The 27,212-nt window shown below is 44.2% G+C and overlaps 1 protein-coding gene across 1 annotated transcript in view; it reads right to left on the reverse strand.

Annotated features, from left to right (window-relative positions):
• Positions 1–251: 251 nt before the first annotated feature.
• The window catches only part of rho-7 (rhomboid family intramembrane serine protease rho-7), a 105,833-nt gene continuing 78,872 nt past the window's right edge, over positions 252–27,212 (reverse strand). The window contains exons 6-9 of the mRNA XM_084595731.1: positions 17,005–17,075; positions 6,947–7,048; positions 1,318–1,415; positions 252–382 (exon numbers count right to left, since the gene is read on the reverse strand). Of these exons, the coding sequence (XP_084451857.1) occupies positions 286–382; positions 1,318–1,415; positions 6,947–7,048; positions 17,005–17,075 (368 nt within the window). The 3' untranslated portion in view covers positions 252–285. The remainder of the gene's footprint in view (positions 383–1,317; positions 1,416–6,946; positions 7,049–17,004; positions 17,076–27,212) is intronic.

Here is a 27,212-nt window from a genome sequence, read left to right on the forward strand (position 1 = left end):
TTACGAACCTTTACGATGTACCTTACGTGTCTTCGTTCTCGGCCTTTGCAAAGTTTATGCCTACTACCCACTAAGTCATCATGATCACCATGCAAACTGCCCAGCTTTCTAGTCTGTTCTTTACATTCCTTCCAAAATTTCAAATTTCCACAGAAATCCCTTCAGTAGTTTAACAACTAGTGCTTCCAGAAATTGTGGTTTGCATTCCCGATGCAGACAAGAAAATTTGTCTCGAATGTCGAGGCAAGGGGTGTAGCATGACAGCTTTATTTGCCTGTAAAGACATCATCCGCGCCCAGCCCAGCCTTCACGCAGCTGGTGCCACGTCCTCAGGATAGGCTCCCTGCGCTTCCACACCTCCTGGCCGTACAGCACGTAACCCCTGCAATGGCATTCAGCACGGGCTGAGCAGATCCTGTGTAGACTTCATTAATTCTATATTAGGTATGCCGCTCGCTACTCCAAATATTGACCAAAACTTTCATATGCTAAGGAAATAAATTATATGTCCACCTGGTATCCTTGGAAATTTGTGTCTGTACAAATGTGCTGTGTGGTTGAGCAACAACAACGAAGGTGGAAAAGATAGTGCACTTTTCAAACACCTTATCAGGCTTGATACGTGCAAAGATAAAAAAACGTGCCTTTGCAAGTGTAACACACCACGCCCATTATCTCGCTGGTGACAGAAAATAAATATAGGGCAAGGCTCGTGCATGAAAAAAGAAGAGCAAGCAGTGGCAACAAGGAGCAGTCCTTGCTGAAACAAGAACAATTCCTTGTTGCCACTGCCCCTGCTTGCTCACCTTTGCTTGCCAAATGTGGGTGGGATAAAATGCAGCGGGGTATAGTAGTTGTCATTTTGTTTCCAACTGGCCCACAAACTTCCACAATGCTCTGGGAGTTGTGTGAGTGACTATAGTGTCTGCTGATAAGGCCAGCCACAGAGACCAGTTTGCAAGGGTTTCCAGGTGGCAGTGATATTACCAATGCGAGAGCTGAGACAGTCTTGCTTGCTTTAGTTCTTCATTTATCTCTCGAGCTTTTGTTACTGCGTCTGTTTCACTGTTTTGTTCTTAGGCCGCAGCGCATTTATCAAACATCTCGGAGTTTTCAATCTGAATGCGGTTTATATCACTCGTCCCAGGGCCGTTGAAATCCACTAGCCTTTGAATTTTGGCCCAATCCGGACACCAGATAGCATTATGGGGAAGCCCTAAGGGAAGTTCCACAAGTGGTGAGATGAAACATTGCTAACACGACGTGCCTATGGCTGGTCTCCGAGTGCAAGCTTGAAGAGAGATAAAGCACACTTACACGCCAAACAGGGTTCCTCCCAGATGGGCTGCATGGTCGAGAAGTCGCCACCGCAGCAGCACGCCCGCCGCATCAAATATCAGCACACCCTTGAGGGCCTGCGTGAGCAACACTCGCACTGGTGCAACATTGCATGTGCCGCACATGACAATGACAAACAGTATGTGTCGATGCTATGACAACAACATTGCCAGACTTGCTTTGAAAAAGCCTAAATGAGTAAAGACACCATCTACAGTGGAGACCACTTATAACGTAACCACTTTTAGCGCAGAAGCGATTATAACGCGGTTTTTCTTACCATCGGTATTTGTACCATAGAACTCAATGTACCAATGTACCAAGAATGTACCATAGACCGCATAATATGCAGGCGCGTGAACCAGAATACCGGTTATAGCGTGGTTTTTGGGAGGTTGAAGGGCCCACGCAGTCTGCGGTGGAAAGCAGTGGCTGTTGGGCGGATGCGTGCGATGAAAAGACAGAGCGAGAAGGAAACCCCGAAGTACCCGAAGGAAGGCAGGGTCACTATGGAGCATGTACGTTATGCTGGCAGCGCCCAATTCGTGTGTGCGTGGCACGGAGTGCGGGGTAGAAGCAGTAGCGCAGCCATTCTTTTTTTTTCCGACCCGCCAGTCTCTTTGTTGCGTCCGTCGTGACTTGTGTTGTGCTGCACGCTTCTGCCACCATGGCGTCGGCGTCTTCAACAGCGTGAAAACGTCGCATGCTTTATCGCTCGAAACCAAAAAATGTGTTATAAAGGACGTCGAGAGCGGGCTGAAGAAAGCGTCGGTGGCAGTAAAGTGTGGCATACCTGACACAACTGTGCCGACTATTTATTTACAAGAATCGGGAGAAGGTGCGGCAGCAACTGCAGCAAGATTCTTCATCGCTGTTACGAAAGAGAATTCGTGCGTCGAAGTACGAGGACGTGGACACAGCACTCTTCAGATGATTTCGAGAAACAGCGTGAGAAACAGCTTGAGCGACAATGCGCTTCAGTGCTTCAGCATTGTGAGGATGAGATCGTCCGGAGTGCAGTGAAAACACACCGCCAGACGAAAATCACCGCATTCTTCCGCTGGTAACGCACTCGTGAGATAAACATTGTTCATGCTGAGTTTGTGTGTGTGTGTGAAATGTGCAATAAATTGTGTTTAAAAGGTAGGTTGCCCGTTTCACATGCGTAACAGCCTAAAAACGCGAAGTTTCGGTTATAACGCGGTACCGTTTATAGCGCAGATTTTCGCAACTCCCGCTACTTACGTTATAAGCGGTCTTTACTGTACAGTGAAACCTCGTTATGACGAACAGTTAAAAAAATCGGAAAATAGTTCGCTCTATCCGTAATTCATAATATAAAATTTCGTAGAAAATACATGCAAGAGCAGCAAAATTCAATCAGAGAAGGCACGGCAACACGGAGGGTGCCTGCTTGGGTCACGTCCATTTATCTATGCGCAAAGAACTGCATTATCGCGGCCTGCTTTTTTGTGTTGATCGCGTTCCGTATCACGCCCTGTTCCACAGTTTGCAAACACTCAACAAGGGCAAACCCACTGCTCGCAATAGCACTGCAGTGGCAGCGCAGGAAATCCAATGCAAGTGCTTCTTGTGAAGTCGGAATGTTCTCATCGTCTCCAGGGTCAGCCTGAGCTTCGTCTGCGGGATGTTCAGAAACTTCCACAGCGATTTCGGCATCAGCGATTTCGGCATGGTCACCGCGATGTCGTCGTCGCCTACAAAGTCCTCTACAGTCATTGTTGCGGGCATGCCACCAACAAAACGCGAAACATCGATCCAGGCCTCATCGAGCTCGCGGATCTCTGCTTCGTCGGAATCATCCCCATCGTCATTTGATGCACGGGCCTCTGCTGGAACAAAACCTGCGTGCCGAAAGCGATCGTTTCACCTTTCACGATGTCCTATGCCGCTTTAATGCTCCCAGCAAGTAGATCTTTAAGTCCTGCTTCATAAGAAGCTTCACGAGAAGAGTGTCAATCAGTCTCCTCTTGTAAACTGCCTTGAAGGCCCTGATTTTATCTTGAGCTTGGTCTTTAACGTCAGTGCTGCGCTTTTTTACACGTTCACTGCCATCACAGCACTACGCACACCCGCGCACCACACTCGACACGACGACCGACGGCCGCCTCTGCCAAACGCTACGACGGCCACGGCGCGACGCCGCTGCTAACACTAAAACGAAAAAACGCAAGACGCAAAAACCAAAAAGGCAAGAGCAACATTCCATCACGCCGCTGCTGAAGCGGCGCTGTCAGCGATTGTGAGATGCGAACTATTTCTCATGGCCTCTGAGATTACAGTCGAACCTCGTTATAACGAACACGGATACAGCGAATTATCGGATATAACGAAGTAAAAGCAAAGTTTGGTTGGCTGTGCTTTATTTCTATGGGAGTTCTATCTGTATAACGAAATGAAAAACTGAAAATTTGACACTAAATCGGTTATAACGAAGCATATTTCGTATTCACAGGATTCAAAATCCGCAAAGAAGCAAAAAAAAATTTTCAAAACGCTAAATTTCGGTTTTATCAATCGCCTCCACCAAAATGTGTTTGAATCACCTGCGCTTTCGCACGCCACGCCATCTAGGGACCGCGAATGAATCTAGCATCAACGGCTGCCTGGCATGTGACCGGCACGTGATCGAACCACCGCCCGCGTCGCCTCCACCTAAAATGTGTTTGAATCACCTGCGCTTTCGCACGCCACGCCATCTAGGGACCGCGAGTGAATCTAGCATCAACGGCTGCCTGGCATGTGACCTGCACGTGATCAAACCACCGCCCGCGTGTCCCTGCCCCTACTTTTTACCGACCCGCGCGTGTGCTCACTTTCCTCGAGGTCGTGCCGTCGTCTTGCAGCATGGCGGCGCCGAAACGCAAAGCAGTTTCTCTTGAAACAAAGATAAAAATATTCAGGGCGGTCTACAGCGGGCGCAAGAAGAAAGAGATTGCTGCAGACTTCGGCGTTGCGTCTAGCACTCTGTCAACCATACTGAGCGCAAGGCAGAAGATAGAAAACGTGCACTCTGCAGGCGCCGTGAAGAACGACAGGAAGCGCGTCAGGTATTGTCACGTTGTCACCACCAGGATGTTGAAGATGCCTTATTCGTGTGGTTCAAGGACGTTAGAGCGCACAACCTGCCTGTGTCTGGTGCCGTGCTTCAAATGAAGGCGAGAAGTCTCGCTTGCGTCTTAGGCCACGATGACTTCTATGCAAGCAGTGGCTGGCTGCAGCGATTTAAAGACCGCCACCAGATTGTTTGCCACACCTTGTCGGGCGAAGAAGCAGCCGTCGATGTAGAGAACTGCGAGAAGTGGGCAGAAAGCTTCCGCATGCAACTGGATAGCTACGGGATGCGCGATGTCTACAACGTGGACGAGACTGAGCTTTTTTTTAAGCTGCTCCCAGAAAGGTCACTCGTTGCGAAGAACGAACTGTGCCGAGGAGGTAAGAAAAGCAAAGACCGCGTCACCGTTGTTGTTTGTGTCAACATGGATGGGTCAGATAAAAGGCGGCTAACTGTTATTGGTAAATCTGCTCGCCCCAGGTGCCTGCGCAACGCCCGGAATGTCCAAGCGGACTATCACTCGAACAAAAAGGCGTGGATGATGTCGTCACTCTTTGAAGCATGACTGAAGGCCTTCGACAAAGACATGGCAGAGCAGCGCAGGAAAGTGCTCCTTATATTGGACAACTGCTCTGCCCATAAGGTGTCTGTACCACTTGAAGCGGTCCATCTAGTTTTTTTGCCGCCAAACTCGACCTCAGTTCTGCAGCCATTAGACAGGGGCATCATTCGCTCACTAAAATGCTGCTACCGAAAGCGATTGGTTATGCAGCTCGTATTTGACACAGTGTCGATTTCTATCGAATAGTGTGAAGTGCTGCCAAATGAAGATTACGTCATTTTTTAAATAAATCAGTTCTGCGTGGCCTAAATCCCGATTTGTGTGCTCATTTTTGCTTGGCAGTGCAAAATGAAAGGTAAGCTTTCGCGTGCTTATATCATGCTTTAAAGAAAAAAAAAATTACTTTTTTTTTCAGCTCTGTGCTTTCCATTTTAGGGTAGCCTTTACTTGGGTTTATGAACAGAATTTTTTTTTGTAGGAATTTGTGTTTACTTTTACAACTTATATAACGAACGAATTTCCGCGCAAAATGAGAATTCGTTATAACGAGGTTTGACTGTACCTCCGCGCGCACAAACAGGCGCGGGAGCGATCTCGCAGGCCATGGATTTCTTTGGCTGTCAACTCCCAATGCCGTCGTGGCATCTGTGGCACTGTCAGCGCCTGCGAGGTAGTCCTGAACGTTTGCTGCGCCACACAACACACATGTAGTGCAACGAAGTTGAAGTTGAAAGTTTATTTTTGAATCAAAACAACTTACAAGAATATATGAAGCCTACCTCCTGCTATTAAAGTGAGGTAGTGCTTGGCGTCGCGAAGTTTCGTAATATCCAATTTATGCTGAACCGCGTTCGCTATGAAAAGTTAAAAATACATGTTTGACAAAAATATTTCGGAACAGTTCGATATATTCAATAATTCGTTATATGCGTGTTTGTTATATCGAGGTTTGACTGTATATGTTTTCATCTAAGATAGTAGGATACAGTATCAGATTATGATTCAAGCTTCAACAAAAGTTCGGTTATCACATACCAATTGCCATTTGTCATGTCATGTTGACCTTCTTATCACTGACCAAATTACAATGCCCATTCGGAGAGAAAGGATTAAATTGCCATATTTACATGACAAATGCAAATCCTCTCCATATCCCATGGGAGGAAGATATGCGCATTCTGATTGAAAAATCCCGTATTCAAGGAAACTGGATCTTACAGGAACGAGGAGGTTCCGTGCCGGTTCGGTTTGCAGAGAAAAGGTTTATAACAGGTCCAAACAGGCTTTTCCGTGTCTGGTACAAAGTTCATGGCATCGATAGTAATATACTGTTTGGACAAGTTTAACAGGGTCCAGTTTAATGCTTGTATTGAAGAGACCGATACACCCAGTGATAAAATAAGTTTTACCCTTCCCAACTCAGACCTTCCACTAGAAAAACTGGTGATCTTTGGAAGTTAAACAGGCTAAACCAGGGCTGGTTTAGTGCTCATACTGAACAGAGTGGAAACTTCAGAGGTTATACAGGTTTACCCAAGCACTCATACTGAATGTGAGTTGAAACCTTTTTTAGTTATCTTGTTGATGTTGTGGTACACCTTTGCATCAGTGGCTGAAGAATAGTTTGCAATGCAAAAGTGCAAAGAAAGAATGCAGCTTTTCCCCAGCACATGACATATTTGCTTGCTCTTACGAGAAACACAGTGGCGACCTTTAATATATGCAGTCAGCTGCTAGAGGGCGACATAGCGAACAAAGTAGCTATGACGGATACACTACCTATATATATCGGACAAGTAAAAAGAGCACTAAAATACAGTAGCAAGAGATGAAATATGCAGTGTGGGAAAAATAAAAGAAACAAGGTCTGTTTGGCACATTTCTTTGTTTCCTTCGCTATTGCAATTCTAGAAAAAACTAAGCAGATGTTTGTAGGCATAGCACACACATGCAGAAGACAGCCCACTCACCGCTGCTGCGGAGAACGTGAGGAAAGGCAGGAAGATGATGCTCAGCTGCGCGTCTGGGTACTGCACACACAGTGTTGCAACTACCGCCAGGATAGCACCCGACTGCGAACAAAGGAAGAGCCCCAGAAAGCCAAGACGATTAAAAATATTTGTAGAGCTAAGTTGTCTAAGCTTTACAGCTTAGCACGTCAAAGCTGACTGGTATTTGCTGCCTAAAGGTCTGAAACATCACAAGGCTATTCACACAGACGCTCTCATCTAGGCAGGCAACACTGACAGCTGCCTTGCAGTCTCTATCCCGCTCTTTCCCAAACAATAACACAGTGCCCTCTGCGAAATCTGCAGCTACGGCATGGATGCCAAAGTGGCTGCCACACCCTGGCTGCCGCCATGGGCTAAAGAGGGCAAGCAAGAAGGCGCTCCGAAACGCAGCAGTGTGGTCGCTGAGAATGTTGGTCAACCAAGGGTTCTTCTGAAACACGGTTTTGTTTGTTGGAGGAAAATCCGGCCTGCCCCTCACAGTGCTTGAACGAGTGGCCATGATTAAAGTCTTTCTCATTAGTGGTTGTCAAATGCAAGCCATTCATATCTGTACGGCGGGTAAGTGTGACATATACTAGCTTTTATGGATGACATGCACATATAGACAACTGAGTTATAGGTAGCTCCCTGCGACTTATGCTGCTAGCTTGAGTTAACGGCAACCACGACTACTGCTTTTAGTTGAAGTTCCTCAATAAACTAAAAGTAGCACCATCTCCTCTCTCCTCCTCCGGCGCCGCCGCTCCTCCTCTCGCGTTTCGACCGTGGCTCCATCTATGCGGTGCTCGGTTAGCGAGCGCTCTCTGGAGCTGGCGCCGGTATGAAGGTGCTGACACCGGGTCTCATCAGATCATTTCAGCCTGCATTTTCTCGCAATGTGTTCATGTTAAAATATTATTCGCTGCTGAAACATCAATACAGAATGTCGACAGGGATTTTCCACCAGAATAGTTTCAGTTGTGTTTTGGCGTCGGTTCAACTCGCCTCCGTGCGTCCTTCGTTCGTCACCTGTTGGCCAAACTGAGCAGCATGCTTTAAAAAAATTGTAACTAGGCAGCAGATGGGAACAATTTAGCAAGTCTGTGTATGGTTTCTTTGCAGCTTCGACTGGTCTGCAAGCTGTCGCTAAACGTGAAAAGTATGGCCGCAGTCATCTTAAATGTGTTTCGAACTTCAGCTGCAGATCCATCAGAGCTTGCATGCGTGGCGGCGAAATCGAGAGCTAGAACACCAAAAGAAAGCAAAGCACGAAATATGTGGCTTTATCCGGTCGCCTCATCACTGCTTCAGTTAAATGCGGCGACACACTCAAAACATGTAGTTAGCTTACATTCACGGCAAAAACAACGCCTCAGAAAGCATGGCTGAGTAGCTAAAAAATGCTAGACGGCACTTTGGACCACTAAAGTGCAATGAGGCGAAAGCCATTATAGCGCGGTGGATTCGTAGCCCTCCACTACGGCACCTCTATCTCCCTCTCTTCTTTCACTCCCACCTTCTTCCCTTCCTTTACGGCGTGGTACGTATCCGCGGAGAATTGTGACAGATACTGCACCTTTTCTATCCTGTAAATCAATTTGAAATGCTGCTGATGCCTGCTGTACTAACCCCTCCTAGACATCTGGGTCTGCTTCTGTTTGCAGTGTGGTGCGGCGTTCGAGGAAGCGCCAAATGAAAGGCGAACACAACCAACATTCCAATGAATGCATCAAAGTTCACCAGCGTTCTGTAATTCGTTGACAGGAAAATAAAGGTGCAGTATATATCACTCACGGAATCACACTGTCCTCACGGTAGACAAGGGCAAGTAATTATAATGAACGTTTTATGATCTGGGGCGCGGTACAGTTGGTAATGCGCTCAGCTGGGGATCCAACAAATGGAGGTTCGACTCCTGGTTGAGACAAGGTTTATTTATTTATTTCTAACTATCTCTTTCGAAAGTGTAATATCCTCTGCTGACAGCTCCTGCTGACAACGATGAAAGGCTTTCGCCTTAAAAACCAAAGACTTTATTCTATACTTAATCGATGTCTAATGCGAAAAGCTTAAAAAAAAAAACATGAAGCACGGGCATGTGGCACTTGGCAAGGCGAAAAAATGAACGAATCCGTAGAGAGTGTGTGGCGGCATATTAGTTTAGAGATGAGCAATTGCTCACTTATAGTCCGCACAGCCGATTCGGTGCCACGAAACCTTCCTCTGCGCCGCATCTCGATTCGCGGACAGTATTATAAACAACCGTTTGTCATCATGCCCACGTGTGCTACACCAGAAAGCGCAAAAACATGACATTTCGAAGCAACGAAGAACGAAGAAAAAAGAACAGCGTGAAAGAGGCATGAACCATAGCAAAACTCACGACGATATGCGTCACGCGCGCATTGTTTTGCACCAGAAAAGAAGGCAGCCAACACAACAAGCAAGAAAAAAAAGCGCGCGAAAACACGTGATGGCGCTCGGCCAATGGGAGGGTCGAACGCCATAGGAGAGCGCCGGAGAGGAGGCGGGCGGCAATCTTCACATGTTGGTGCTACTTTTAGTTTATTGAGGGGCTTTACTTTTAGTCAATGAGTATGGTGGGCATCCACTGTTCCACATGGATCCAGAACGATACGGTAGCCATGTTATACCACTGGAAATCTTTTGCTTTCAGTTCTGCACATGTTCTAGTGCCAGACACATTTTCAGCCACACGAATTGGCTTGCGTTCTATGTCGTATTCAATGCAACCACGGAGATACTAGAAGGCTTTTAGGAGGCGCAACTCCCGGGGCGCGCGGCCAGAAGAGGAGACCAGAAAGCATCACAGTGGAGAGGAAGAACAGAGGCCGTTGCCGCCATGTGTCACAAATGGTGGCGATTCCCCAGGAGCACGCTTTTTCTATACAAACAAGCTTCTGAGAAAACACTGTGCTTACAAGTTTGTTTGCTCGTGAGCACATTCCACGAAATCCTCTTGAAGAGCTTGCCCAGTCACCCCAAATAACAATAAAATAATAAAACACCCTCAAACGCCACATTTGCCAGCCAAGTTCACAGTAGAGATATACATGGAGTTTCTGAGTTAAGATGGCCATTGGCAAGGTGTGAAAAAAATAGTTAAGCATCCCATTCCCATGCAACTGCTTGCACGTGTTGCTAGCTGATAATATACGATAGCAGCCTTTCACGCATTACAGTTTTCAGCTGTCCAAAAGCAGTCCTTACCAAAAAGACCATAAACTGCCTGCGAACAATGTACAGGGGACCGCGACACAGGCCCCATCACCAAAGCGCGTCTCCCTCCAGTGTCCTTGCTGTCGGTGCTGTGTTTACTTTACGGCTCGGCAGACTTCTGTAAGCAGCATTTGCCCAAATAGTTTAGGAACGGTCGGTCGGATGGCCGGATAGGGGCGGCTAGGAGAGTAACTTAAAAAACAAAATTGAAGACGAGGGCCACATAAAGAAAGTACAACAGTAAGAGACGCATGACCCGGTGGCTTGAAAACTTAACTGGTTTTCTGTAGCCCCGTCCTGAAAGCATCGGGACGTAAGTACTTTGCTGTGAACTGCAATACTCAGGTGTAGGAATTGCGTAGGAATATTGAAAGTGAAAGGAAGCATCCATGTTCGTGTCCATGAAAAAAGGTGTATAAATGAAGCATTAATGCTCGACTGGCTGGACACTGTGTGGGGGAAGCGACCATGCGCTCTCTTGCAATAACCATGAATGTTGGTCCTTGATAGCCTCAAGGGCCATGTCGTCGACAGTGTGAAACAGAAGTTGAAGATGAAGGCCAACCTGGCTGTCATCCCAGGCGACCTAACATCAGTCCTGCACCCATTGGAGACCGTTTGAAGACAACATGTGGAAGTTGTACGTAGAATGGATGACCAGCGGAGAACACAGCCTCACTCCCTCTAGAAGAATGAAGAGGCCTCCTTTGGAGACGGTCTGTGAATGGATACTGGCAGCGTGGGACAGGGTCCCTCCCAACATTGTGGAATACAGCTTAAAAAAAACTGGACTATCAAATGTGCTTGTTGGAACCGAGAATGACGCTATTTGGGACGCCAGAGACGATGGTGACGACAGCTGCGACGATGCCAGCCATGGCTTGGAATCCAGTTTTTACCAGCAGCGACTCCGACTAGATACAGTATGTGCACTTAATAAAAGAAAGAGTTTTGCTTGCGTATGATGCCTCACTTTTTTTTATACATATTGCACGTTATGTCCTTTCTGCGGATGAGTTCTTAAGGTACGTTTGCAAAATTTTCGTGCAAAAAAAAAAAACAACGCACAAATTATGCTAGTAAATACAATATTATCTTTAAGACACCATAAAACCCCACTTTAAATGAGCAGGTTTTGCAAAATGTGTGGTATAATATTGGGTGCCGAGATGCTTGCGAAATACCACACTATAATAGCATGGCTTGGTCGTGTATTCCTGAAGAATCACTGCATAAAATAGGCAACCAGGGAGGCCACTAAGTTTGTAAAAGTATGAAATTTTATTGTTTACATCATTTGCCTTCTATTGATATTGATATGTGGAACTCCGTGAGCAAAGAAGCTCCCTTTCAAGGGAGCGCATTCAATCCCAGTGCGCGCTTCCAAAGCGCGATGAGAATAGTGGGCCCAAATCTCATAGCATAGGTCTCATAGGTCTCCACCCTTGGAGAGGGCGCGCGCATCGAAGCACCCTAGGCGGGGGCGTGCGGAGACAGCCAATCAAATGGCCGGCTTCAAGTCACAGGCTGTGGAGTATGCAATTGAGCACGGGAATCGTGCAGCCAGTAGGCATTTTGGAATAGACGAAGTTCACATGCGTTACTGGTGGAAACAACACGATCTACAGCGCCAATCTAAACTACACCAGTGTATGCAAGCTTACGCACCATTGAACCTTGATAAAAGGATAACCGGAAACCGGAAGAATAAAAATCGTGAAAGTGAAGATACTGCCAATACCACGAATGAGGGCATCAACAAAACGCTGTATTACTAGCGAAACTTACTCAGCCAAATGGGATGAGACGCGGAACCGACAGTAATAGCAGAAAACGATGAAGGTGCAAAGCCACTAAAGACGTAAGCTAAAAAGAGCTAAGAAAACCGCCACGGCTAAAACTGTGATACTGAGTGTGAAAGATGGAGACAACAAAAAACAAAGGTAAAGGCGATGCGAGCAATGAAAAGGCAAAAAACCAGGCTAAAATCTAAGAAGGATGGAAAGAAACAACAAGAGTACAGGTGCGGGTTTAAATGGACGGTTTAAAGTGTTCCTTTCTAAATACGAGATTTCTTTATCAGAAAGCATAATGGAACGGCATGTCTTTGGAACAATTCCTTGAACTGTTGAAATTTTACCGTGCATCGACCGCGATTTGCCACAAAGGACAGTTATACATTCAGAAAAGTGGTATATGCATAGGATCATCTGTGGCACCAGTTTTATGTAGTATTTTTCTCGCTTCTTTGGACCAGCGCTTGAAAAGTTGTCTCTCCAACCAACGCATTGTGTGGACATTTCGGTACATTGATGATTATCTCGTGATGTTAAACCTCTCTTCTAACTCTAGTCTGCTTAATTTATTTTTTATTTTATTTTATTTATACAATACTGCAGACCTCATGTGGTCCAAGCAGGAAGGGCAAATAACATAACATGTTGTAAAATGCCATACAAAAACAGTTGACACATGAAACAAACGAACGGAACAAGCCTAAGGGAATACATTGCAGATACATTCATTAGTAAGTACATTCACTGTTAACAGTCATCTCAAAACTCTCACCTGAAAAAATTTTTTCAGGGAGTGCGTTCCACTCTTTTATTGTGCGTGGAAAGTAAGAGTATTTAAACGAGTTCGTTTTCGCGAAATATGGTGTTAGGGCATGGGTATGTTGGTAACGGGTTTTTCGTGTGGTTGATGGAGTAACATAAGGTGAGGAAGAAATTCCAAACTTTCCCTGGATGAGTGAATAAAGAAATGTTAGTCGAGCAATTTTCCGTCTTATATGGAGAGGTTTAATTTCGTTAGCTGCCATTAAAGCCGATGGGGAATCAGTCCTCTTGAATTTATTGAAAATGAATCTCACAGCCCGTCTTTGTACATTTTCTATTTTTGCTATATCTATTTTGGTGTACGGATCCCACATTATAGCCGCATACTCAAGTTTGGGCCAATAATAGAGTTATAGGCTAAAAGCTTAACGTGACTAGGTGCTCCTTTGAGCTTGTGTTTCAAAAGTCCAAGTTTTTTTAACGCAGATGAACAGATGGAATCAACATGGTCGCTCCAGTTAAGCTGCGAATTTATTAAGACACCTAAATATTTGTAATTTTTGACTTCTGAAATAGTAGTGCCGCAAGCAGAGTAGCTAAAGTGCATAGGATATTTCTTTCTTGTCATGCACAAGAGCACTGCCCTATCAGGATTGAAGGCCATTTCTGATTTGTCACACCAGGCCACAATTTCGCAGAAATCATTATTCAGTAAGATTTGGTCAGCCACAGAACTTATTGGGATGTACAGCATGCAGTCATCGGCAAATAAAGCGATGTTAAGATTTCTAGAATGAAACATGCAATGTCATTTATATAAATAAAAAATAACAACGCTCCTAGTACGCTTCTTTGGGGAACGCCAGATGTCACTGGAAGTGACGCAGAATACCACCAATATCGATAAACTGAGTTCTATTTTGTAGGTAGGATGCAATCCAGTTTACCAAGGCCAAGGGCACACCTATTAATTTGAGTTTTCCAAGAAGTTTATTGTGGGGAACTTTATCAAACGCTTTGCTGAAGTCTAAAAAAAGTATGTCTAGTTGTTCTGATTTATCGAATACGGAACTAAAGTTATGGATAGCGGTAACCAATTGCGTGACAGTCGTTAGTATTATCCTTAATATTGTCAAGTGCGAAGGAAAAGGGCTTAATTTTACATTTGAATTGCCCAAAGGCAACCAAATTCAGTTTCTGGATACTAATCTAGAATTTACGCCCTCACATATCTGTTGGTCATACAACCCCAGAATGAACAAGCAGTTAGTACTACCCTTTCACAGTGCACATTCAAAGTTGGTTAAAAGAGCGATTGTTCACCTTGCCTGCCGTTCGGCCCTAGAAAAGCCATGTGAGCACAGAATGGGTTCAAGTCTTAACCGTCAGATTGAGAAGATGTATGCTGCTGGGTATCCGCCGCAACTGATAGTCTGTGTTTGTGAACGTTAGCTACAAAGGATGAAGAATACGAACAGCCAAATGAACGAAGACCAAAAACCAGTGTGTGTTATGCCTTACCTGCACCAAGTGTCTCACAACTTAAAGAAAGCTGCAGGAAGATACGGCATCCGACTCGTGTTTGCTGCACCGTGTAAGCTCGCTAAACAGTGTGCAATCATGAACAGAGATGATAGGCAGCAAAGCTGCACCTCAAATCACAGCCTTGAGTACACTGAATGTGCCAGAGAAGTTACTTATCAGGTGCCATTATCCTGTGGCAAGATGTACATCGGTCAAACCGGGCGATGTTTCAATGGGAGGGCAGCTGAACATGTTCGTAACCTTTCTGCCAACTCAAGAGGAAATTTAGCTTTACATTGTAAGAAGTGCGAAAAAACTGATTGTCACCCGTTTCTTGAAAGCACAGAGTTCTTAGCAACGGCTCAAACTAAAATGGAAAGGGAGATAATTGAGGCATTCCTAATCGCAAAGAATTCTAAGAATTGTGTGAGCACACCATCCATTATGCTTTCTGATAAAGAAATCTCGTATTTAGAAAGGTACACTTTAAACCGTCCTTTTTAAACCCGCACCTGTACTCTTGTCAATTGTTTTTTTCCATCCTTCTTAGATTTTACCATGGTTTTTTGCCTTTTCATTGCTCGCGTCGTCTTTAACTTTGTTTTTGTTGTCTCCATCTTTCACTCTCAGCCAACAGTATCTCTGGCAGGGCTAGTTGGTGTGACATTGTGTTTAACCAAAGGAAAAAACCTCCTGCTTTGATGAAAATAAAAAAAGCTGTGAACCACGATTTGGAGAGATTAAAATTCTAACCGGAAGTAAAGACAGATTAGCTCGCGAGCTTGCAGAAGCCTTTTTTATCAAAGAGAGGGGGAGGGGGGGGCGGGGGGGGGTAGGTGTGTTAGCACCACTTCTATATTTCTGCATGAAAGCGAGCGTTGAAAAATGTGAGGTTATGACAAGTTTTACCTGAGAACGTTTTTCTGTTCTTTTTTCTTGTTTTTTTTTTCCGTCCTACCTTTCAGGACACGCGCAGGCGTTCGCCGTCTTCGGGCTATATATTTGTACACATGTATCTTTCAATAAACTTAGTTGGAGTCAGCGCCTGTCCCGTTCGTCTTTTTGTGTGTTCTGTCTAACATTTAGCGCTGTTTTTTCCTTTGGCTAAACACAATTTCACTCTCAGTTTCACAGTTTCAGCCTCAGCGGTTTGCTTAGGTCTTAGTTCTTTTCAGCTTACGTCTTTTAGTGGCTTTGCACCTTCATCGTTTTCTGCTATTACTGTCGGTTCCGCCACTCGTCCCATTTGGCTGAGTAAGTTTCGCTAGTAATACAACGTTTTGTTGATGCCCTCATTCGTGGTATTGGTAGTATCTTGACTTTCAGGATTTTTATTCTTCCGGTTCCCTGTTATCCTTTTATCAAGGTCCAACGGTGCGTAAGCTTGCACACACTGGTGTAGTTTAGATTGGCGCTCTGGCGGGTCCGCATATCATGTACACGTATCTGTCAATAATTATCTGTTTTTGATCCCAGCTGTGTCATGTGGTGGTTGTTTTGAGCGTATAAAAGGCATGCTCGAAGCATTTTTCGAATAAAAGTTGGAAGTTCTGCGCTCTATGTGTGTATGTGTTTTCGCGCAGTTTAATCATGAATGACAAGCACCAACTAGCCCGCCAGAAAACCCTTCTTACCCCGTATAATAAACGCACCCCCAATTCCACTTCGGTATTTCGGGGAAAAAAGTGCGTTCATTATGCGAGTAAATACGGTAACCCCAAATTTTGAAAAACTGCTGGAGTTGTTTAACTAATCTCAACAGCCTTCTCTGCTTTCACAGAGCTTAACAAGAGGGTTTCCTGTATCATGACATTCAACTAAGGACTGGATCAAGCCTAACTAAGCTGTCTGCGCCATCTCATCACCTGGCCAGAGATGCATTTTCCACTGGAGAGCTACACAATAGTGAAAATTCATAGCAGCTGCTGATGTGTTGCGTAGTGTGAACAGCATTTTTGGCTTTGCACACCCCTTCACCTGATTGATTGCTTTATAGGAAGGGAAAGGCGCGGTAACTGTCTCACTTGTTTTATGTGGACACCGCAACCGCGCTGTAAGGGAAGGGAGGAAGGTGGGAGTTAAAGTGGAAAGAGAGAAAGAGGAGCCGTAGTGGAGGGCTACGAAGTAATTTCGACCACCTGGGGATCTTTAACGTGCGCTGACATCGCACAGCACACGGACGCCTCTTCGTTTCGCCTCCATCGAAACGCAGCCGCCGAGGTCGGGTTCGAACCCGGGTACTCCGGCACAGTAGTCGGGCGTCTTACCACTGCACCACCCAGGCGGGGCTGCACACCCCTTCATGTCCTGCAGCCCCATGAGCCAAGAGGTACGTGGAAGGAGGAGGATGGCCTGTAGGAAAGCCTCTTCTGGACACTGGATTCCATCCTGACAGTGGGCTTCCACGCGAGATACAATTTTACTCCTCACTCAAGGCTTGCTACTGCTTGGCTGTACTAGCTGCCACATTGAAAGCAGACCTCACAGCAGCGATGCCTGAGGGAGGACTTATATTCACTATCTGAATCCCTAGATCCATTCCTGACAATTCAAGCTTGAAACAAAATAGAACACTAAAGTATGTAGAGTTGGAATTAACAGAGAAATCAGTGCAGATGAGTCTTAATTAGGTGAGCTTCTCCTATCTTAGAACACAGCTGCATGACACACACTGTGAGGAGTGATGCCACTGCAAGGAACGTGTTGACTACGTACCGCCCCCAGGGACATGGCGCCTCGTCGCATAGCAACCTTGTGCAGATAGCTGGCAAGCGAAGATATGACCCCTGCAACGTAAGGAGAATGGAGAAAACCACAGTTTAGGATCCTCTCATTTTCTTTCATCCAACCCACTACTAATATTGCATCACTTGGTGCAACACTGCACGCTGGGATACGTAAACAGCCTTTACAGCAGTGGAAGCCAAACCTTCATTCACACAAAAATTTCCAACTTTTGCTTTATAGCACATCGCGGTATAGCTAATAGAGCTCTCCTTTTAGTGACACAAAGGAAAAGATTGGAATTGAATTTCTTTGAAAAAAAAACAAACAAACAAAAAACTCACATTAGCCCAATTTCAGATTCACAATTAAAAGCATTGAACACAATATGTATACATACATATATGATACATAACATACATTTCTTGTTTGGATGTGCGAATGTTTGAAATTTCGAACATGAATTGAGTGCATTTGTTATTTTGTGTTGAGCTTTATAGGACATGGGCGAGATGCTTAAAAATGCTCACTCCCTCATGCAGCTGACAAAAAAAAAAAAAAAAATCAAACATAAAACTGAAGTATAATTATCCTGCAATGTAGCAGGTGATGTTACTTGTGCATTCAGAAACAGCCCAGATTGTGCATAAAGGGCCAATTCACTACTGCTCAAATGTAGTGATTTGAATAAGCACCGAGCAGTTTCACTTCTTCTCAGACGACGTAACACAACAGAGTTTAACATCACATTACGGTCACCATAGAGACGAATGTATTCTCCAGCCGACACACATTTTGTGGCATGCTTTCTCTAAAGCTGTGATAATGCAAGATCGCCAGGCACATAAGAAAAAGTGAACTGATAATTATGGCAAAGGGATGTGACTACTGTAAACGCTGCTGCTTTCAAGCAAAAAGAAATGAGTTTCCCAACACATCTGATCCAGCATTTATTTTGTTTGCCTGCTTACTGAAGCTTCCAGGTCTTACAGGAAGCACTACATAAGAGAGCAGCTTAAGAGCACAACCACACTGAGAAAAAACATATGTAACACTGAAAATGACCCCATATAAATCTGCACATTAGCATCAAAACAAAAATACAAATAAAAAATGGCAGCAATAGATGATCATGTGTTGAAAATGCTGCTTTATGTGCAGGCACGAAAACAATGCTTTACAGAGCATCTGTGAGTGCTTTCCTTAAGAAAACGATCGGTTTCTGTCAACCAAACAATGCTGCACACCTTGAAGAATTGATGCACTGTATTGAGTTCCATGTTTCATAGCCATATAAGGCCATCATGTCCCAAACACAAGGTTTAACTAATGTGTGTGTGTGGTGGGGGAAGGAGGGGGAGTTAAAAGTTTATTTTAAGATACTATATCTGGTTTAGGACATTTGCACATTTTAGGAAAGAGACAAGAAAAAGAATTTCGACTAGCAAATTTTGTCCTAAGAGTAAGCTAGGGTGTAATGGGATGTGCTTGTCATAAAATATGAGTATATGCTTTTTTTCTTGTTTTCTCAAGTATTATACAGAAGAATAAGAGGTGGCTTGTGGTGATCACTTCCCTGCAGTATTCACATGTAAATTCGTTTTTCTTTGCAAGAATGGAGCTGTGTGTTAAGTGTGTGTGTCTAATACTAAGGTAGTATAAAATTACTTTGAAGAAACATTCTTGATGAATGCATGTTTTCCATTCAATTGCTGCTTTCACTAGCTGTAACTTATTATTTACTTAACTCTTTCCTGCCCACACCTATTCTATCCACTGTCCAAGGCTGCAAATGCATATTTAGCTGCTTTTCGAATCCGTAAATATGAGTTCATGGTCAACTACAGTAGAACCCTGCTATAGCAAACTCGGACACAGTAAAGTGAAACTGAAGTCCCTGTTCACCTTCCTGACGACTGTACATCCCCCCCCCCCCTTCCCCCCCCCCAAAGACATTTTTGTTAAAAATCAGTTATAGTAAAGTGCATCCGGCCAAGGCGATGAATTCTCACGAAATGACAACACTGCACGCGTGATAGCTAGGATAGCGAGGCAATATTTTGTTTTTTGAGGAAAAAAACGAACAAAAAGAATCCGCCTAGTGTTCCTTTATACTATGACTTCACCACCTGGTTTAGCAGCACTCAGGAGAACCCAACTTTACATAAATCTTGTGAGGGAAAGCATGCAGCGCGTAGAAGAAAAAACAACTTGAAGCTGCCTCCCTGTGTCCTGTCGAAAGTGCGCTGTTTTTCTTAGTGATCATGGGCCAACTGGCCCGGCTACTCTTCCTGACGCCTACAAACATCAAAAGGAAGCGGCACGCTCCGTGTGGAAAGTAAATAGAGTAAAAGTGCAGAGAGAAATAGGGAAGAGAAGAAACCACCAAACATTCACAGCACTGTGCAGCACGAAGTTCGAGGCAGTGGTGGCAAAAACGGGAGGTGTGGCACGTGCAGTTTTGCAGCACTTGACTGCCATGCGCATTTCTCATCTATTGCCATTTGAAAGGCAGAAACAGCAGAAGATGATGCCATATTCATGCAAGGATTTAGTTTTCACATTAAATCAAACTCGGTTGTATTCGTAGCTTCGTTGCCCTCATGCTTAAGTGGTACTTCCACAAAATGTCAACAAAAAATCCTATAACTGAAGAAATGTTATGAAGAGATAATAAGAGAGAGATGGAAGGTATTTTAGGGTGTTTTTGTTTTTTCATAAAGCAAGAAGATGTGTTCATAAGTAATCCTTTAATTACCAGACAGCATCTTCAGGACCATGTCATTACCAAGAACTGATACTATAGTAAAGACAGTGATATAGTAAAGATGTTTTTCCTGTCCCAATGATTTTACTATCAAGGGGTTCTACTGTATCGCCATCCAGTGAGTAGGTAACATATGAACTATTCTTTCAGTTTCGGTCTGTTTGTTTTAGTTTTTGCTGTGAGATTGTTTTTACAAGAACCACTGATGTTTCTGTTATCACTGCTGTTTGTGTGTGTGATGCTGCGACGTCGCATAGCACTGCTCCACAAACACGCCGCGCTTTCATCGATCCAGGTAATCTTGTGAGTGATGTTTCTGATGATGATAGCAACAGCGATTCCCAAGACAACTTCGACTTATCGGATTTCAGCACTGAAAGCAAAAGTGCGTCAATACAGCTTGGAACCTTAGGAACAACCACAGGCCAGTAAATTTTGCTTTCTCCAAATCATTTTGCTCCGCTCGCAAGGTGATCTGTAGATATCCTCCATGTTCTGAAGGTCCCAATTCTTATCTCCAGGGTGTCATTGTCTCAGGACCATCTGCTGGCAGCAGCACAGAATGTGAAAAAGCATGATACATGCCATACCTAATGTTTTCTACTAAATTCTTCATGTACAAGGCTTAAATTTAGTTTTGTGTGCACGATGAAAAATTGACATTTTTATGTAACTATATAATTTTTCCTGCATTGCTGCAAATTTGGTGGGTAATTTTTTTGTTTCAAATTTTTTCAATAAACATGTTTGTTGAGATCAATGCCTATAGAAAGAAAAATTGCTCCTCAAAGCAGTGATTATATGCCCCATGCGAAGCAATGGCCACACCACTGGTGACAAAGTTGAAAGTAAATCTGAGAGTGGACCAGCGTGTCTACTGCTAGCCGTGTGTTTCTATGCAGCCCTCAAGTTATAAATTCGTTTTCCTGCGGCACTTGCATCATTGCATCAACAGCATCCGCTGCCAATGCACTGTGTCACATGCCACGGGGCATTTCCAGCGATAATTTTTCCTTGGGTAAATGTTCGAAAGCTATAAGAAAAAATTTGCTGGAGATTGTATTCACTCGTCCTAGCTCGGCAAGCAATACGACCTAGAGCGTACTGTTCAAGTTCACTTCGCATTAACGAGACGCTTGTCATTCCTGTCTCATGTTGCGATATCAGTCCTGCTACTGCCAAACTGCGATTTGGAGCAACTTTTGGAGCAGTAAAAAATGGACTTTGGAGCCCATTGGAGCCGCTTGACAAGCGATTTGGAGCACTTTGGAGCACCTGTGTACCGTTTCTAAAAGGTCTGTTGCTAACCAAGAAGCCAATATATCAGCTCAGCTATTGTGAACAAATCGATTTACAGCTAATATTTTGCCGTTGCCTTCCCTATCCCTTACTTCAAGGTGTTCTGCAGCAAGAAAGTGTATGTAACACTAAAAAAGATAGTATTACATGCATTATTTATACTAATGATTATCTGAAGTATTTATTCAATCAAAAACAATGAGTACGTATCATATTGTTTTTGAAAAATTAATATCCTTACAATTTAGCAAGTTTCTGCTTGATAATATAGTAATCTGTGCTGAGCAGCATGGTTTTATCTCAGCCAAATCAACAACCACTGCTGTCACATCACTTTCTCACCATATTAACACTGCTCTTCACAAAAATCAAATTGCAATAGTAATATTCCTCGACATAAAAAAGGCATTTGAGTGCGTCTGTCACTCAGAGTTATTGAAAAAAATTAAAAGCATGTGGTATTAATAAGGCCTCTTTACAGTTCTTTGATAGCTACCTTTCCGCCAGAAAGCAAAAAGTACTGCTGAGTGACAGACACCCCACACTACTACCCATGACTCGCGGGGTCCGGCAAGGATCTGTATTGGGTCCTGTTTTGTTTTCTATTTTCATGAATGACTTACCGCAGGCCGTTCAATTTTCAAAGGTCTTTATGCATGCAGATGACACTGCTCCTTTGTTCACATTTGAGTCACTCTTGGGCCTAGAAAACATAATAACGTCCAAACTGTTTAATGTTTCAGAATGGTTTCGTGCTAATAAACTAACAATAAATGTAGATAAAACTAAATATGTAGTACAGTCGTGCCCCGTTAATATGACCCCCGTTAGTATGGACGACCCGAATTATGGACAGTTTTTCTGGGGACGAAACCTTTTCAATGTATTTATGCCTCGTTAATATGGAAACTCGCTGTCCGGACAATGGACAGGGGAAGAATGCACGCACCCCACTTGGGCCCATGTATTTTTGTCTCTTTGATATGGACAGTGCTTGAAAAAAAAGCAGAGGAGTCCGAACGCAAGTTAAAGAAGGGCACGCCGCCCGCGAACCTACGCGACAGCCGATACGGCGGGATGCCTGAACGAGTCCTGTGGGGTTGCAAAGAATCAAAGCGGGCGTGTCGCCGTTCTAAGGGAGGGGGAGCGCAAGAGCGGAGAAGAACGTACACAGCAAACCGAGGGTCAGTGTAAGAAAGACCCCGAAAGGGGGAAACCAGGAGATTTCTGGGTGCAGCGGAAGTGCCGCCGCAGTCGGGAAAACAGCAACATGTGGTTGCAATAAATTCTGCTGAACGTGAACAGAGAGGCCGGTAAAAGCGTAAGAAAGAAATGACAGGAAGAAAGACAAGTGCCTACAGTGGCGGTGGGAACTGAAGTTTTCTTTCCCAAAGCGCAATGAAGCCGTTAACGCTTTTCGGTGAGAGTTAAGACACACTCACAAAGTAGAGCGACAAAAGAAAGGCGACGTACGAACACGCAACCGGGACCGGGCGTCCCGTCCTGGACGCGCTTCCCTCTCATGCTCCTGGTTTTCGTCCCTGTTGCGCTGCTGAACTGCCAAACTATGCACACTAGGCGGTCAGTATGTCGGCATCGCTTTGACTCAACGATGCGGCCTTGACAAGGTCTGAGCTTTTCGTAGTCGGCTAGCCAAAGTTCTTAACTTTACTTTAGCTTGCAGTGTTTGTTTTATGGCAACATATAGAAACGGCGCCAAGAAGATGGGATGTTCGATAACCCTCTGCATAGCAGCTTGCCAACTTGACTCCCTTGCTTCCTTACAGAAACAGTACAAGGCAAAAAAAGAAAGAACCAGAAGAACGAAAAGGCAGAAAGGTTAACTAGGCAAAGAAGTTCACAGCATCAGGAGCCTGTAAGCCTCAACTTGAGTCTGGCTTTTGGCATGGCGGGAGTTAAACGCAAAAGAATAGAGCTGAATGCAGGCGCGAATAAGTCTCTGAATATAAGCGGCAAAAGCCATCTCAGTCAATCCAAGCTGTGAGGGACTAGTATCGACAGCCAAGCTGTTTCCTCGCCTCAGGAGAATCTCAAGCAGCTACTTGGCGGCTACTTTGCTCAGTGAAGAGGTCATTTTGGAAGTGGCGGTGAGTAGAGAATCAGACCCTGATTCATCGGCCAGTGAGGAGTTTGTGCTCGAAAGTTCGACCAACACAAAGCCCAACATCACGGGTGTCATGGTAAGCGAGTTGCTTCAGACTGCACTACAATTTTTCGAAGACTACAATGGCAAAGATAATGCACTCAAAATTGCCGGTGTTCTGTGAAATTTTGAAAGAGTCGGACACGACTGAACGACTGAACTGCGCACCGTTATGTACAAAAGCAGTCGTTAATTACAATTCTCTTTTCTCAATAAAATCCTTTTTGTTTTTATTCATGACTCGTTATTATGGATGACTCGCTTTATGGACAGTTTTGGTCGGAAACCAAAGTGTACATATTAACGAGGCATTCCACTCCAAGAGAAGAAACATTGACCCGAGTATGATTCCGATATCTCTAAATAACAATTGTGTTCAGCAGGTTCCTTCTTTCAAATACCTTGGTATCATCATTGACCAACACTTGCACTGGCGAGAGCAGATAGATAAGCTATCTAAAAAGCTAGCTTTCAATTGCTACGCCCTTGCCAAGGCGGAAAGGTATTTCCCGTACACCATACTACGTTCCCTGTATTTTTTTCGTTATTTCACTGCCACATTAGCTACTGCTGCAAATCTTGGGGACAAATGTACAAAACTTATTTACTTCCCTTGCAGAGACTGCAGAAGAGAGCATTGTGTATAATATATCACGTATCTTCCAACTGCAGGAACAATAATTTATTTCTAGAAAATCGAGTACTTTCATTGGAATCCATGCTTAATTACAAAATCTGTGTATTGATAAATAACATCATTAATACTAGTATTCTGCTGCCATTTAATATTTTCTTGTTACCATCTCGCAACACAAGACATGCATTAAATGGCAATTTCAACTTGTCTGCCTGCCACAATGTGTACGGAGAACGTTAATTGTAATTTTCTGGAGCAAAACATTGGAACACTTTGCCTATTAATGTGAAACTTGCAGATAACTTTAAGATGAGTTGCAAAATGTTCTTTATTAACGGCCAAGAAGAGTCATGATCCCCTCCACGCCCCCTCCCCCGCCCCCCATTTATTTTTTTGTGCACTTGCGTTTTGTATTACTCGTCTATTAATTGTTTACTGAAATGTATTTTCCTCCATGCATGTTGATTCTTTTTGTTTGTTTGTTTCATCTTTGTGTGTGTGTGTGTGTGTGTGTGTGTGTGTGTGTGTGCGCGTGTGCGTGCGTGCGTGCGTGTGTATGTGTGTGTGTGTGCGCGCCTATTACGGCTGCCTGATCAAGTTTGTTCTGTACTGGACCGTCTACTAGCCCCGCGGCTATCGGTCCAAATATTCTTTATGTATTTCGGTGCATACAAATAAAGATCACTTTGATTGATTGATTGATCATGAAGCATTTTATCCAGAAGAAAAACAAGCCCAGCTTTTCTAGATATCTATCCTCCAAAATTGCACCACCCTCAAAAATGCTGTTTTGAGAAAACAAGGAAAAACATGTCAGAACAGGTAGATTTAAATTATAGCAAGGTCTGACATATCATTATGATCGGAAATGGCTGGAAAGTAAATTAAAGCAAAAATAATGTTCTATACCAATTTGAGCCAGAAAATTCACGATGATGGGCCGATATTATTTGAAATGCTTTCATATCAGATATGAAAGCATCGCTATTAATTCGCGTTTAGGTACAGGAAAAATAATATATATGTTGGATACTGAGTAAACCTTTAATAGTTCATTTACTTAGTACAGTGCTGCATATTTGTATGGCACTTAATTTTTGAAGCCATTCATAGGTCCCGAGTGCAAAGTAAAAACAGATATGATGAGCATAAGTATGAATGTTAAATAATTAAACACAGTGCTCAAAGCGCATGGTACATGCATTTAATGGCCTATAAGCGGTGCTTGGTAAGAGCAGCACCTTTAAATATTTTGTCCTTTTTACCTAACCGCATAAGCTTTACAAAGCAAAGATTGTAAGTGCCGGCTTTGTGGCGTTTCACCCATTTCCGTCTGTATATGCTATAAAATGTGTCATCGCCGCGACCCAATCCATCAGTATGGCTAAGCCCATTTTACCCACTTTATTTGTCCTCTCGAATAACTAAAAAAGAAAAAAAAAACATTAAGAAAAAGAGAGGGAGCCCATACCTGCAAAAGCTATACCGGGCTTGAAGCCAATTAAAAATAAAAAAGGGAGCAAAAGTTCACGACTAAAAGAAATCTTTTTTTAAACAAGTGAAATAAAAATAAAGCAACAATAAAACAGAAAAGGAAAATGAGCTCAGAGTCGCAAGATGGTGTATGCTGGCCTAAAGAAAAAAAATTAAAAAAAAGCCTCCAGAAGGTAGAAAAAAGAATTACAGCCGATTTGCATAGTTAATCAAATGCAAAGTAGGTGCATAGCACTGCTTATCCCTGCTATACTTTTCCATTGCTTGCAGTCGTGCAGCCCGTTGTCCTGGAGTTTCTACCGCACATTTGTTCCTCTTCGCTTCGGCATCCGTTTCACGATGACACTCAATGTCTTTAGCAGTTTCCCGAGCACGCCCAGCATGTTTCCTCATTCTTTGTGCTTCTAGATTCTTGCAACGTTAAGCTGCAATATCAGAATCAGTAGACTCGCGATCCCGCAGCCTTCGTAACCGTTGTACTTCAGCACGTCGAGCACGGCGAACCTGCGCCGCAGTGCCAGACGGCCCGGCTTTATCCATTGCGATGCGAAGCAAACGCGTCATTAGCTTTCCTTACACCATCTTTAGAAATGAGTGAGAACAGGCACAATGTACCCCCTTTACAATGCACTGCTCTGTGGTCAAAAGGTCTGGGGTGGGATCATAGGGGGAGAGAAAGAGAGAAGAGGAAAACGCGCTTGAAGGTGAGCGCCAGTTAAGGCGCACAAATGAGCACAAGCTGCTTCATGACATGGCGAGCAACGAGCCGACATCCAAGGAGCACTGCGCGTGAACGTCTGCTGTCCGTGAAGGCTGAGGAGTGTCTGATGCAAGGGAAGAGATGCCAAAGTTGAGGACGCGTGAGCGACATACGACTGCTCACTCTGGAGTCACACACCTTTGTGCAACGCTGCCTAGTGACGGCTGCCACACCCGCAATAGACACACCCCTCTTTCACTGTCTTACTCTCTCACTGGGTGCATCTATGCGGCCGCTCCGCCCTCTCAGTGTTAAGTCGCGTGATGTGGTCGTCACCACTTTCCCTTCCTCCTCTTCAACAAGTTCACGGTAAGACGGATGGACAGAGAGAGAGAGCGGCTTCTGCTGCAGCTGTGCAGCCGCTCCGCCTCCTCAATGATGAGCCGTCGCCACCTTCTCTTTCTCCACTTTAAGTTCGTGAAAAGAGAGAGAGTGAGCGGCTTCGGAAAGACATCAGCGAAATCCGTGATTGTAGCTAGTAGTGATATGCACTAAAACACTCGACTCTTTACATAGAAGTATGCATGGTGCCCATGCGGGCCTGGCTCCCATGATGGATGCTTTAAACATCGGGGCGCTTGTTTAAGCATCGCCTATTGATATCAAAAAGCGATTCGTTGTTGCAGCGTGTGTCTGTCTCGCAACACGAAAGTCTTGGGTTCGACTTACACCCCGCACTCAAAGTTGACTCAGTTTTTATTTCCGCTTAATAGTTACCTTCCTTCAGTTATGGAACTTCCTTGAGAAATGTAGCGTTAATCTGAACATTTTAAAGCGCTCTTAAATTTTCCATCGAGATTTTTCGTTCACAGCGAACAATGCCGCTGCCGAATTTTCTGCGATAGGGAACCGTTAGTGACCTTGCATTAAAGGAACACTGCGACAGTTTTCAAATAAGCTAATATTCTATATTTTTGAAGCAGGTTATTTGTCGATTATGAATGTGAAATTATTTTTACGATTATGCAAAAAACCTGCGCAATTGTTGACTGAAAACGCGAAATTAAAACCTCCTGAGCCTCTCGCGACTGCTACAGAGGAGGAAAGTAGAGAAGAAAACCTCACTCCTCCGTCCGTT

The sequence above is a fragment of the Amblyomma maculatum genome, chromosome 2 (assembly GCF_055883805.1).
Source record: "Amblyomma maculatum isolate TAMU_Amacu chromosome 2, ASM5588380v1, whole genome shotgun sequence".
Classification (NCBI taxonomy): Eukaryota; Metazoa; Arthropoda; class Arachnida; order Ixodida; family Ixodidae; genus Amblyomma; species Amblyomma maculatum.